We start from the raw sequence: 14496 nt of genomic DNA, 5'->3' as shown, positions 1-14496 counted from the left end.
TGCTCAGACAAATCTATTGAGATGGCCTATTGTGTTCTCCTCAGCCATGCCTTTGAAGTTTGGAAAGCTAAAGGTGAGGGAATAACTCTGAAACTAGATGACAGAAAGGAGAATTATTCGACTACTTTGAGTAGTCTCAATCAATAAGATAACATAATTCTTAATCTAGAAGTGATTAGAATAACTTTGGCCCTGAATTCTTCCTAACAAGCTCTATATGCACTCTTATAAATTTATTTCTTTCCCTGCTCTACTCACATTCATTGCAGTTTAGTAGTATTTGGTTTAAACTGGTCAATAACTTAGTAAACTTCAGTTTCTCAGGTCTCAGAAATCAGATATGGAGCGTGCTATGTCAAATAATGTTGTTGGAAAGCTTGGTCAATACAGCCAGGCTTCAATTGCCCTTAACTTCAAGAAGGAGCTTGAATGGCTGAGCAAGAAGCTTAGAAGCTTAAGAAGTTATCTCAGAGAAGTAGATCTCCACAGTGCACAGAGTGGGCATGCGAAAACCTGGCTGCTGGATATTGCAGAGATTGCTTTGGATGCAGAGGACATATTGGACGAATGTGCTGTTGAATCTCAAGGTACTAATTATGAAAATTCCCAATTGTCTTGTCTCTTTGCTTTCAGTTATTCCCAATTACTCTTTCGTTTTAAAATGGCACGCCGGATTAAGGACGTGAAAGATAGATTGAGATCCAGCATGGAAGGTGCAGCGCAAATGAAGCTTTTTCATGATCTGATTCATTCAGGCCAACCCTCCACAAGTACATCTGGGAATGTAAAGTGGAAGGGGACAGGTCTAATGGAGAGGGATTCAAGATCAGTGGGTATTGAGCCCAAGGTCAAAGAAATCCTCCACCTGTTGGACGACCCTGCTAACCCCATCATTGCCCTAGTTGGAATGGGCGGCGTTGGGAAGACTTTTCTACTGCAAAATGTTTTCAATAGAGTAAAGGACGACTTTCAGAACGCAATCTGGCTTGATATTTCTCAGACTTACTCCGTTAGAGAGCTGCAGGCTGATTTGGCTTCGAAGATAAAGTTGATTGAGGTCGTTAAAGGGGTAAGTGACATGCAGGCAACAGAGTTAATTCATCAACGTTTATCCAGAACAAGGTCTCTCATTGTGCTCGATGATGTGTGGAGGGCATCTGAGGAAGATAACTTGATTTCTTCAATTGGGCTTCCAAGAGGGAAAAATAGCAATTGCAAAATTCTCGTCTCCACCAGAAGCAAATTTGTATGTAGAAACATGAATGCCCGTATCTATGAGGTGGGCACTTTGTCAGAGGAAGAGAGCTGGACCCTATTCTGTGCTTTTGCCTTCCCTGAACGCCAGCAAAATCAGCCCCCAGAGAAACTTGAAGGGATTGCAAGACAAATTGAAGCGGAATGTGGGAGATTGCCCTTGGCCGTCAAAACAGTGGCAGCATCTCTAGCAGGCAAGGGATCCTTAACTGTGTGGGAATCAAAATTGGGGCAGCTAAGGGTGCCGTCTTATACCAAGGATCCAATTATGCAAGCTCTCAAGTTAAGTTATGATTCTCTCCCTGCTCATCTCAAACCATGTTTTGCATTCCTTTCTTTTTTCCCTGAAAACGAAGAAATAGATTCCCATTATCTCATACATTTGTGGGCAGCAGAGGGATATGTTCCTCAAGAGGAGGACCAACTAGACATAGGGTTGAGTTATATATATCATCTTTACAATCTTTGTATGATTGAGAGAATGGGTGACATTTATGATCAGGTAGATAAGAGGTTCAAATTGAATGATTTGATGCTTGATTTGGCTATTAGTATATCAAAGGAAAGTAAATGTGCATTTTCTGTGGAGGAGACTTTCAGCAGAGATCCAAGCACGGAAACAAGTATTAGGCACCGTAGGATTTTATTGGGCAAGAAAAACATAAGTGAATATGATGTAGAAATAATGGCAAGAAACAGGGGCTACTCTGCATCATGTCTTCGCACTCTATCATTCTCAAGAGATAAAGGCATTCAAACTATTCCATCAATATTGCTTTTTGATGCAAGAGTATTACGAATTCTTGACTTGAGTGGCACAAACATCTCATCGCTGCCCATCTGTGTGGGAAATTTGAAGCTCCTGAGAGTGTTAAATTTAAGGAGTACACAAATTACCAAGGTACCAAAATGTATAAGAGGTAATAAAAGTCTTCGCTTCCTAGACATTTCTAGTTGCCAGAGTCTACAAAATTTGCCTGGATGGATTGGTCAACTTAGCTGTCTGGAACATCTGGATGTAAGTGGGATAGATAGCATACCTAAGGGCATATCAAATCTTGTGTCTTTACAGGTATTCAGATCAGATTGTAAACTATCCATTGAGAAAAATGAGTTCCTCCAGTTGGAAGATTTTGCCCATTTGATCAATCTCCATGAAGTGTCAATAGTTGTTCATCATGAGACTGAATTGAAAACTCTGGAGAAATGCTGGATCCTTCCTATGTCAGTGAAGATGCGAAGTCTGAAAATATGCAATCAAAGTGAAGGCCATGTTGATGCCTGCGGTCTTCCACCTCTATCAAAGGACATGTTAGCTGTAAAAAATCTTGAATTCCTTTGGCTGGACTCCTTTGCAGTGCCAAATTGGATAAGTGGATTCTCAAATATGATGCAATTGAAGTTATGCAACTGCCATTGTGCTGAATATCCAGCACTAGAACTGATGCCCAACTTGATGAAGTTGGAGTTGAATTGTAATGCCAGTTGTAAGGCATTGCCAAAAGGGTTTGGGAAGAGCAGGGGATTTCCTCAACTACATGTTTTTCAAATTTTTAACTTTCCAGTGTTGGAGGAAATGGCAGATTTAGAAGATGGGGCCATGCCACATCTAGAGATACTAAAGGTATCTCAGTGTCCCAATCTGAAGAAAGTTCCATCTGGATTAGGGCTCCTGAAATGTCTGAAAGAATGCGAGTTTATAAGGACAGGAATAAGTATATCCAGTACTTTAACAGAGGGAGGAGAAGTATGGAACAAAGTGAAAGCCAATAATCCCAGTGCCATCATCTGTTTGGATTAGTTGGTAGGTGAACAACGCCAACTGATAGTAATCAAATATGATATGGGGCTTTAGTTTCATAATTTCATTTTGTTGATTCTTCTGGAAGAGTTCTATTGTCATTAATATAGCATAGCCAAATAGTTGTATAAATGACTTAGCACAAGCTACATTTTCAAGTTTGATGTTTTTATTGTTAAAGTAGAGCACTTGCAGCGTCTTCAAAAGGTTTCAATCTTCAAGATGTTGCAGATGGCTTATACGGAAGTCATTTGTTTCTTTATAGCTGGTGTGAAGGTGTATTAAAACAAACATTGGACTTGGGCAATGCAGGAATCGTACCATTTTTGCTGCACTTTCTTCTATACCAATTGGACTAAGAAGCATAAGTTAATCAAAGTTGGATTCATGTCAGTTTTGCAAGTAGGAAAGTCTACAACAGAAAGTAGTTGCAGCTACTTATATAACTTTTGATGCAAATTCAAACTTCCTTTCAATAGGTAAGGTTTCTCCATGATCCTTCCAAAGACATAGGATATGTAGCATGTGCTTTTAAGCAGCACATTGGTGCATTTTTTCAAGGAACATGGAACCATGAGGTATAATAATTTCTCTTCCTAACCTCATGAATACCAATAAATTTTGTGTTTGCCAACAGAAAAATACGATTTAGTGGTGTTTGGTTTCACAATGGAAGATAAATATACTTTTTAATTAATTTTCATAATGTGATTTCCTTGGCCATTGATACATGAGGTTTATGCACATTGGTTTTGATGGCATTGTTAAGTTGCAGTATCAGTGCCAAACTTTAAGGTCAAAATTTGTAATCTACCTGAAATGCCTGGATTGATAACTGATTTCCTTATTTCCTTGGATGATTGATTTCTTTATTTTGTCATCTGATTGCACAAAAATATAAGACAATTCAACATTGAAGATCCTACAAATCCTGTCTTGAGTGGTCAAGTTTGGGTGGGTGGTCTTGTAAGAAAGGGAAGCTCAGTAGTTGTTGAAAAGGATGATGGACAAACATGGCAATCTGATGTTCCTGATGTTCGGGTGAGTACACTCTTTTACTCTTTGTATAATATATATTCATAAACAGATCATGAAATGGAGATTCAGGTCTAAGTGATATTTCAAACTGTTTGGTAGAATACTAGACCAAATGGACGGGAAAAATATTCTTGCTATATACATAAGGTGGAATAATTTTCATATTCGAGATGGTTCGAGACTAGTTTGCATAACTTGGGTGATTCTTCCTGCAATTAGGTGTAATCCTTAATCTTTACAATCGTTTAATGTTAAAGAACAAGAGGCTTTTTAGACCATACTTGGAAATCTTTCACAGACATTCTTTGTAATAGTCCTGGGATAATGTTTGACCCCTATGCTCCTTAGAAAAAAAAATATGAAATGTTCTGTGTTGTAAATTCTTCTTATCTTGATGATGGACCAAAAAGCTGGGGTTTCAAATGATAGTTTTCTCAAAATTTTCACGTGTTTTAGGTGTCTCTTCCTTACAATTTAAAATATAAAGATCTGATCAAAGAGATTTTGAAAATGTGTCCAAGCAAGGCTTTTTTTCATTGTTTTTGTTTGATGGCTTGGGTATCTGCATAAATGGAAATGACACTCTTTGATAATATGAAAGAGGTTGAGAGGATGACCACAGATGATCCAGCTAAGTTTGGATGGGAAGCTGCTTTATGTTATGAATTCCCTGTTCAGTAGTTGGGACAATCAATTCTACCCTGAACTGATTGAGAAAGGTGCACATATGCTTGAATGGATTGTCCTACTGGTAAGGGTGGGCTATCAATTAATCCAGGCTTCATGGTTGACTTTGGAGAGGAGCCACAAGGTCCTGCTCTTGCTCATGAGATGAGGTATCCTGGTGGTGCCTGCACATCAGACATATGGCTTTAACTCTCCCCCACAGCTCAACAACTGGCTTGAATTTGAAGGCTGTGGTTCAATAGTATACAAGGATGGCTTGCACATCTAATGCTGGTGACTTTTTATCAATAAATTTGACATGTAAAGATTGGTCATAACAATTCATTCACCAATCAAATCAACGATAATTACTTTACAAGTAAATTAACTGATATTCCAAATGAACTGATATAATTTTATGTGATGAATAAAGTAAATGGTATAAGTTTCATCTGTTTGATCAGCGCATGATTCATACGCCTTACTGGCAATCTCTAGAATCTTTTTTTTCCCTTGGAGGATTGGACATTGTTGGGATTTATAGTGTCGCATGAGGAAGATGCTGCAAAAATCCACTGTAATTTCCAATCTAGTACAAAATGAGTTAATTAAAACTATTCCCGCGTGTATGTTACCAGAAGGGGGTAATGGTTGTTAATAATGATTTTACCTAATATTATTTCATGATGTATTGTATCACACAAGGTAGATATTACAACAATCCACTGTTATTTCCAAATTTAGTAGAAAATGAAAAAATTAAAGTTATTCTTAAGTTTAGCCACAGAAGGGCCTAATGGGTAACGGTTTTATCAATATTATTTCACAGCGATAGTTGATTAATGATAAATGGATGTATTAGTCCTTCTGACAGTAGATTGTGAAATCTTTTTAGTTTATTCTTGAATGCTGCTTGAGGTGTGAAACTTCGGATTGTAGCTCAGTAATGGGGTCGAAGTGGAGGTTTTTTGGGTAGAAGCATTTGTTTAAGCTACTGCGCCGGTCTCTGCAATGTCGAATCAACGGAATCAGGTACAATACAGCTTGAGGAGGGTAAGAATACTCAATTTGTATTAATTTATAAGATGACTAAGTTTTTAAAATTTGTAATCGTAATTTCTATATTAAATATAATAATAATAAAAATAATACAAAAAGAGAAATACCATAATTTTAAATATATTATAGCAAAATCAATTAATGAATTAAAGCACATAAAAATCTAAATTTGATATGATATATTTTTATGATTTGTACTATAGTATATTGTTGCTTGTCAAATAGATGCACAAATTTCATTCTCTATGAATACATGAAAAATGTCAATTTGTGGAATAGATTGCATTAGACTATAAGATATGTTTAGGAATAGCTTATGGGCTGGCCTATCTTCATGATGACTATGCTATTGCTATTGTTCACAAAGACAAACATGGAGCCATGTTTAGCTGATTTTGGTGTTGCTAAATGCTTTGGATTTTGTTGGCACTCATGGCTACATTGCTACAGGGATACAATCAACGTCATTAAGGAAATTTAAATTGTTTTTTTTGTTTTGTTTTTTTTTTCAGATATTGGAATGAAGTTTGTGTATTGTTTGCAGAGTATGTAAAATTCAAGTTCGAATTGGGCAACCATAAAATTCAAATCAAGTTCGACAAGGGTAAAATTGGATTAAATATGCCTTATATAAATTTTATTTAATTTTAAATGAGTACTATATCCAATTAATTATCAAAGTAATTAACATTGCTAAATAGATTTTGATAGCACATTTATGTAATTTTTAATGTAAGGAGCATGTGAAATCATGATTAAAGAGATAGTTTATTTTCAAAAAGTTACAATCAAAAGTCAAGATTTAAGAATTTCAAAAGAGCTCTATGTCATCAAGAGCACTTGGCTCAGATAGTGTATCATCATCATCAATATCACTACCCAATTCTTCATCAAAATAGTCACACTCACCCATTCTTGGTAGTGTTATGCCTTCTAAATTCATTGTTTTAAAGAAGATATGAAGTCATTTGATGATTTGTTCAGCGAGTTGATTTGGTAGGAGCCATTAGTTACATATATTTAAAAGATAATTGAAAAGTATAATAGTTCATTTTAACTCGGCAAAACAAAACAAAACTCAAAAAGAAGAAATATGTATTTTTAATATTTAAATATTATTCTTGTTATAAAATAATATAATTTTAAATAATTATATATTTAGAAATATTAGCTTAAATCTAAATTGATTACTTTTATATGATATTTCAATCTAATAAATGATGATAAATAATTATAGAAATAATATAATTTTAACATTTAAATAAGAATATTTCATTTTTAAGAATTAATTAAAATATAGAATATAATTAAAAATTAGTTATTTAATTCTAAAATGAAAAGCTTAAAATATTTATAATAGTATTTACTTATAATATAATATTCTTTAAAATAATAGTATTATTACCTAAAATCTCTATATTCTATTACTAAAGAAATATTATAAGATTTTCTAATATTGAATTCATAAATTTTAAATTTTATTATAAAATTATAATAACTAAGATAATATTCAATAATTCAAAAAACTATAATCTCTAGAGTCATAAAATTAGAAAAATAAAATAGCCTACATCAGACGAGACGAAGGAGCAAGTTACCATAGAAACGAGTGATTGTCTCCAGCAGTAGTCATCTCCTATTCCGTGATGCAGCTACCAGCGGTGGCAACGACACGGCAAAGTCTATACAGTCACGAAAATGCACTTCCATATGAAGGAGAGGACGGACTTAATTTTTTAAAAAGTTAGAAAAAGCAATGTAAAGGAAGTGCATTTTCGTGGCTGTATAGCTACGGGCTAACGACACAGTCACAACACAGTGGCAAAACAGTACGACAGAACAGAGTACAACAAAATGAGCATATAAATTCATTCAACACTCAAATATCTCTGTCATACAACACAACAAAAAAGAAATAAATTGCAAATTTACAGATGCATTAGACGACCCTAGAACAATTCTTTATAGAAAATAATGGGTGGGAAACCTTGTAAAAAAAATTAGAAACTTTGGAAACAAATTTTTTTAAATGTTTAAACCAAGAAAAAGTTATCTGCAGATTTTTCGGCCTTAATAATATGGCGAACTTTAACAATTTTTTGGGGAAAAAATTAATAGAATATAGTTCTGTTTCTGAAAAAATTAATAGGAGCACACTAGTGGAAACATTAGTTCCCTGTCTATGTACTAATAACAATTTTTTTAGCAAGCATTAGGGTAGCCATAGAAGATGTGCTGAATTTGAAATAGTAGGTAGCCATAGAAGATGTGCTGAATTTGAAATAGTAGGTAGGGCATCAGAATGTTTTTGATGTTGAGAAAAGCTTGAGCTATGTTTGAAGTTATTGAGGCAGTGCAGAAGCAGGACGGTACACCAATTTCCAAGTCATTATTCATCACCTGCACCAGACTTTCGTAATTAAACATATAAGTATCCACACTGCCAAATTCACCGAGCCAAGGACTGAGGAGCATCCATGCTGCCAAATTCGCCGAGCCAAGGACTGAGGAGCATCCACACTGCCAAATTTGCCCGGGGGCACGATCCCGGCCTCATCCCTTTTTGATGTCTTTGGACCTTGCACTCAGCAAGACTTGATCCCTGGTGGACTCTTTGTGAGCCATTCAACTTCACCATTAGACCAAGAGCCGTTTGACAATAATTTAAATTACGAAAAAGATGCTTGAAGAAAAGCATAAGAATACAATTATCATAACTACTTGTAATTAACTAGATGACAATTTAAATATAACCCAACTTAGGAAAAAAAGTACAACTGATTTGGTGAAGTCCATGGATAAGTATAAGCATACGAATAACTTCTAACACATTTTACAAGAAGAAAAAGTGAAGGTTATATGAAGAAGAAAAGCACAAGAATTTGTTCATTACTTGAGTTTGATAAAAGAAGGCGGCACTCAGACAAATCGATTGAAATGGCCTACGGGGTTCTGCCATAACATTGAAGTTGGAAAGCTTAAGGTGAGGGAATAACTCTGAAACTAGATGATAGAAATGGGAATTATTTGACTACTTTGTGTAGTCTCAATAAAAAAGAGAACAAAATGCTTAATCTAGAAGAGATTAGTATAACTTTGGCCCTGAATTCTTTCTAACAAGTTCTATCTGCACTCTTATAAATTTACTTCTTTCCCTGCTCTACTCACTTTCATTGTAGTTTAGTAAGTTGTATTTGGTTTAGACTGGTCAATAACTTGGTAAGCTTCAGTTTTCTCTGGTTTTAGAAATCAAATATGTAGCGTGCTATGGCTAATGTTGCTGTTGGAAAAGTAGGTCAATATAGCCAAGCTTCAACTGCCTTTAACTTCAAGAAGGAGCTTGCATGGCTGAGCAAAAAGCTTAGACATTTAAGAAGCTATCTCAGAGAAGTAGATATCCAAAGTGCACAAAATGGGCATGAGAAAACCTTGCTGCTCGATATTTCAGAGAATTGCTTTGGATGCAGAGGACATACTGGACGAATGTGCTGTTGAATCTCAAGGTACTAATTGTGAAAAAACCCAATTTTCTTGTCTCTTTGCTTTCATTCATTCCCAATTACTCTTTCGTTTTAAAATGACGTGTCGGATTAAGGATGTGAAAGATAGATTGAGATCCAGTATGGAGAATGCAGCAGAAATGAAGCTTTTTCATGATCTGATTCATTTAGGCCAACCTTCCCCAAGTACATCTGGGAATGTAAAGTGGAAGAGGACAGGTCTAATGTTGAGGGATTCAAGACCAGTGGGTATTGAGCCCAAGGTCAAAGAAATCCTCTGCCTGTTGGATGACCCTGCTAACCCTATCGTTGCCCTAGTTGGAATGGGAGGCGTTGGGAAAACTTTTCTACTGCAAAATGTATTGAATAGAGTAAAGGACAACTTTCAGAACTCAATCTGGCTTGATATTTCTCAGATTTACTCCCTTAGAGAGCTGCAGGCTGATTTGGCCTCGAAAATAAATTTGATTGAGGTCGTTAAAGGGGTAAGTGACATGCAGGAAATGGAACTAATTCGTGAGCGGTTATCAAGAACAAGGTCTCTCACTGTGCTGGATGATGTGTGGAGGGCATCTGAGGAAGATAACTCAATTTCTTCAATTGGGCTTCCAAAAGGGAAAAATAGCAATTGCAACATTCTCATCTCCACTATAAAAAAAATTGTGTATAGAAACATGAACGCCCATATCTATGAGGTGGGCAATTTGTCAGAGGAAGAGAACTGGACCCTGTTTTGTGCTTTTGCCTTCCCTGACCGCCAGCAAAATCAGCCGCCAGAGCAACTTGAAGGGATTGCAAGACAAATTGCAGGGGAATGTGGGAGATTTCCCCTGGCCATCAAAACAGTGGCAGGATCTCTAGCAGGCAAGGGATCCTCAACTGTTTTGGAATCAAAATTGGGGCAGCTAAAGGGCCATCTTATACCAAGGATCCAATTATGTAGGCTCTCAAGTTAAGTTATGAGTCTCTGCCTGCTTATCTCAAACCATGTTTTGCATTTCTTTCTTTCTTTCCTGAAAATGAAGAAATTGACCCCCATTATCTCATAAACCCTTGGGTGGCAGAGGGATTTGTTCCTCAAGGGGAGGACCAGATAGACCTAGGGTTGAGTTATATATATCATCTTTACAATCTTTGTATGATTGAGAGAACTGGCGACATTTATTATCAGGTAGATAGAAGGTTCAAATTGAATGATTTGATGCTTGATTTGGTTATTAGCATGTCAAAGAAAAGTAAATGTACATTTACTGTGGAGGAGACTTTCAGAAAAGATCCAAGCACGCAAACAAGTAATAGGCACCGCAGGATTTTACTGGGCAAGAATAACATAGGTGGTTATGATGTAGAAATAATGGCAAGAAACAGGGGGTACTTTGCATCATGTCTTCACTCTGTATCATTCTCACCAGATAAAGGCATTCAAACTATTTTATCAATATTGCTCAATGATGCGAGAGTATTATGCATTCGTGACTTGAGTGGCACAAACATCTCATCACTGCCCATCTGTGTGGGAAATTTGAAGCTCCTGAGAGTGTTGAATTTAAGGAGAATCCAAATTACCAAGGTGCCAAAATGTATTAGAGGTAATAAAAGGATTCGCTTCCTAGACATTTCTAGTTGGCAGAGTCTACAAAAGTTGCCTGAATGGATTGACGAACTTAGCTGTCTGGAATATTTGGTTGTTAGTGGGATAGATAGCATACCTAAGGGAATATCAAATCTTGTATGTTTACAGGTGTTCAGATCAGATTGTAAACTATCTGTTGAGAAAAATGAGCTCCTCCAGTTGGAAGATTTTGCCCATTTGATCAATCTATGTGAAGTGTCAATAGTTTGTTCATCATGAGACTGAATTGAAAACTCTGGAGAAACGCTGGATCCTTCCTATATCAGTGAGGATGCAAAGTCTGAAAATATGCAATCAAAGTGAAGGCCATGTTGATGCGTGCGATCTTCCACCTCTATCAAGGGACATGTTAGCTGTAAAAAATCTTGAATTTCTTTGGTTGGACTCCTTTGCAGTGCCAAATTAGATGAGCGGATTCTCAAATATGATGCAATTGAAGTTATGCAACTGCCATTGTCCTGAATATCCAGCACTAGAACTGATGCCCGACTTGATGAAGTTGGAGTTGAATTGTAATGCCAGTTGCAAGGCATTGCAATCAAAATGGCATTGGATGAGATAATCCACATGCCTTATCTGTGCTTCCAACATTTTGGGTACACGCAACATTTTACACATGTCAGCAAATTTTTGGTGCAACTGTGCCAATATAATGTTCCTAAGTTATGAAATTAGCTCAATATTGCTGAGCGTATGGATTTCGCATAGTCGATTGCCTTGAGAGTGTTGCAGATTGCTAGACATGAAGTCTTGCACGTGTGCTAATGGTTTGTTGTGATTTTTTTATGCAAAAACAAATCAAAATATGATCTGATTTCCTGGTCTTCTGTTTTTATCTTTCTAGGGATAGCAGCGAACTTACTTAGCGTCCGTTTGGTGGTTGCTGCAATACAATCAGAATAGGAATAGAAAATTATAATTCGTTTTTAATTTTCTGTTTGTTGCGCCAAATTGGAATTGGGAATAGGAATACATATTCCCATTTTGCTCCAAAATGAACAATTGTTCATTCTCCAAAATACTTGTAATTGGAATTGCTATTCCCATTCCCATTTTGAATTTTTCTTATTTGAAAATGTTTTCAGATCCAAATCATTTTGACTTGTTCTCAAGGTCTCCCATTGCCCAATTTTAAATTGATGATATTGAAAAATTATTTTATAAGATCTGTTGATCAAACTAGAGAAATCATTTGAGCTTGAATAAACTAATTTTTATTCCAGAGAGCCATTGTGAATGGATGAATAATTGACAGGGAAACCAGCCAGCGACGTAGAGAAAATCGCAAGCGGAAAAATAATATTTCTCGGCAAAATCATGGGTGGCAAGGGTTTTAAACTGCTAAACTCTAGAGAATATATTATAGAAATTGGCCCTCCAATTTGGCCCACAATCAAAAATTATTTGATTTTTACGGAACTACACATTTCCTTTCAGGTGTCCCAGCAACTCCATTCCAGATCATTGTTCTATGAGTTCTGGTTGTGTGATATTGGTGTGTGATATTAATAGTATCTACCAATGAAAAACCTAAGCATTGCCATAGTTGCAAATTCATTACCATAGGATTATAATTTATTTGTAGGGATATAAATCGTGCTTGCAGCGTTTACTTAAAAGCCAATCGAATGCTATATGTTCTCTATAGCTACTGTGCCATGGATGAATATGGGCAGGAAATGATGTCTGACCAAAGATTAAATGTGTCATGGTTTTTTTCTTGTTAATCATTGCTTTTAAATATTCGTTGTTGGATTGCAATTCAAGGAGGCAGAGATGATCAAGGCGGTCAAGTGGGTCAATGTGTCATAAATTTTAATTGCTCTGCGAAACAAAGAAAACTCTATCATTTTTGCAAGTTATTTCCTGCAATTTGTGGTTCAAAACCTTCTTGAATTCCAATTTGTGGTTCAAAACCTTCTTGAATTCCAATTTGTAATTTGTCTGACCAAACAGAGAATTCAAATTCTTATTCCAGAATAACAATTCTAGAATAACAATTCTCAATCATCTATTCTTATGCCGGCAACCAAATGGGCCCTTAAAGAATTTAAACTGATGAATTGGGGTTGTTTGTTAGTCACTGCCTTACATAGGAACTAATGTTTCTATTAGACCCCTAATTATTAGTCCTTCCAAAAATTAAAAGGTAACAAAAGGTAACAAGAGGTAACAAGATAAAATAAGCCTAGCTTTGTACATATTTATTTTTAAAATCAATTATGAAAAATTAATTTACATTTTCTAATTGGCCAAAGACCAATTTCGTGGGCTTTAATTTCATTTTCTAAATTAAACAAGAGCTCTTGGTGAGCTGGAGTCTTGGCCATTTGGAGGAGGGCTAGACAAGACATATTACATGGCACAATGAATATATATTAGGAGCATATATAGCAAGAGATGCTAGTATAATAGCATAATGCATTTATAACTACAAATAGGTGAAGTGGCATCATGTAATAAAAATGTGGAATCATACGATCTCTAGTATGTGAATTTGAAATATTTATAAAATTTTCACTAGAAATTTCTAAAAATAAAGTGAAATAGTTTAAACATATGAGTATTTATAATTAAGTTGTTTTTTAGATTAAAAGGATGAAATAGTAAAAATTATTAAAATTAAAACAACAAATATACTTATTAAATCTTTAAATTTATCTCTAAGACAATAAGTAAATTATAATATATTAGAAGTCAAGAATCAATGAAATAAATTTTTATGTATAAATTATCTATAATAGTTTGTATTATTAAATATAACAATATATAAATGTAATGTCATTGTTAATCTAAATTTAGCTACAATATCATAATTATTACAATTTTTATAAATTTATAAATATGATTTTAAATAATATCCAAATATACTTTTTCATTGTAGATTTTTATAAATCATTAAAAATAGTTTACAAAATTAAAAAAACTAAAATAAAATTTTTATATAAAGTAAAATACTAATAAATAATTAATAACTTGTTCAAGTAAAAATAATTCTCTAATACAATATTAATACTAAACAATAACTTAGGAAATTACGTTACAAAAAGGCATAAGGTCATGGAGGTAAAAAAGATATACATGTTGAACAGGCAGAATGACCACTAAATAATCCAACTCATTGAAGTCTTATTAGATGTAAAAGTATTCCAAACAAATCATAGGTAGTTTTTTTTAATGCTTGAAGTTTATGAACATTAACAACGAATTACATTTTTTTTTTACAACTAACAAAACATGGAAACTACAGTTTTTAAAATGTATGAAATCTGCTTTATATTTTAGTTTAAGGTGTGAAATCATCTCGCTCAATGTGATAATCAGCCCCTCAAATAAAAGTCTAATAAAAACTTTTGTATAAATGAAATGAATCATAAAGTTATTTTTTATTGACTTATAAAGAGTATCGTACATTCATAATGGTATGATACTAAAATTATAATGAATAAAAAAAAGACTAAGAAAATGACCATTAGAATTATGATCTTCTTTCACTAGTAAAAATGTTAATAAATATTATTTATTACTTAAAGAGATTCTTCCTT

General features: G+C 34.7%; 1 protein-coding gene and 1 pseudogene across 2 annotated transcripts; both read left to right on the top strand.

Moving 5' to 3' along the window:
* The first annotated feature begins 235 nt into the window (after positions 1-235).
* LOC149560888 (putative disease resistance protein RGA3) lies at positions 236-3784 on the top strand. Its single transcript, XM_089824871.1, has 2 exons — positions 236-3058; positions 3368-3784. The coding sequence occupies exon 1, from the start codon at positions 341-343 to the stop codon at positions 3053-3055; it is 2715 nt and encodes a 904-aa protein (XP_089680997.1). The 5' UTR covers positions 236-340; the 3' UTR covers positions 3056-3058; positions 3368-3784.
* A 4221-nt stretch (positions 3785-8005) lies between these two features.
* On the top strand, positions 8006-11775 carry LOC149560887 (putative disease resistance protein RGA4; annotated as a pseudogene). Its single transcript, XR_016363729.1, has 2 exons — positions 8006-8071; positions 8108-11775. The product of XR_016363729.1 is annotated as a putative disease resistance protein RGA4 (transcript).
* Positions 11776-14496: the final 2721 nt, after the last annotated feature.

Source organism: Cupressus sempervirens, chromosome 4, assembly GCF_028749045.1.
Source record: "Cupressus sempervirens isolate cs-2001-9-10 chromosome 4, ASM2874904v1, whole genome shotgun sequence".
Taxonomy (NCBI): domain Eukaryota; kingdom Viridiplantae; phylum Streptophyta; class Pinopsida; order Cupressales; family Cupressaceae; genus Cupressus; species Cupressus sempervirens.
Note: the sequence above shows the minus strand (reverse complement) of the source record. Positions and strands in the feature narration are given on the sequence as shown.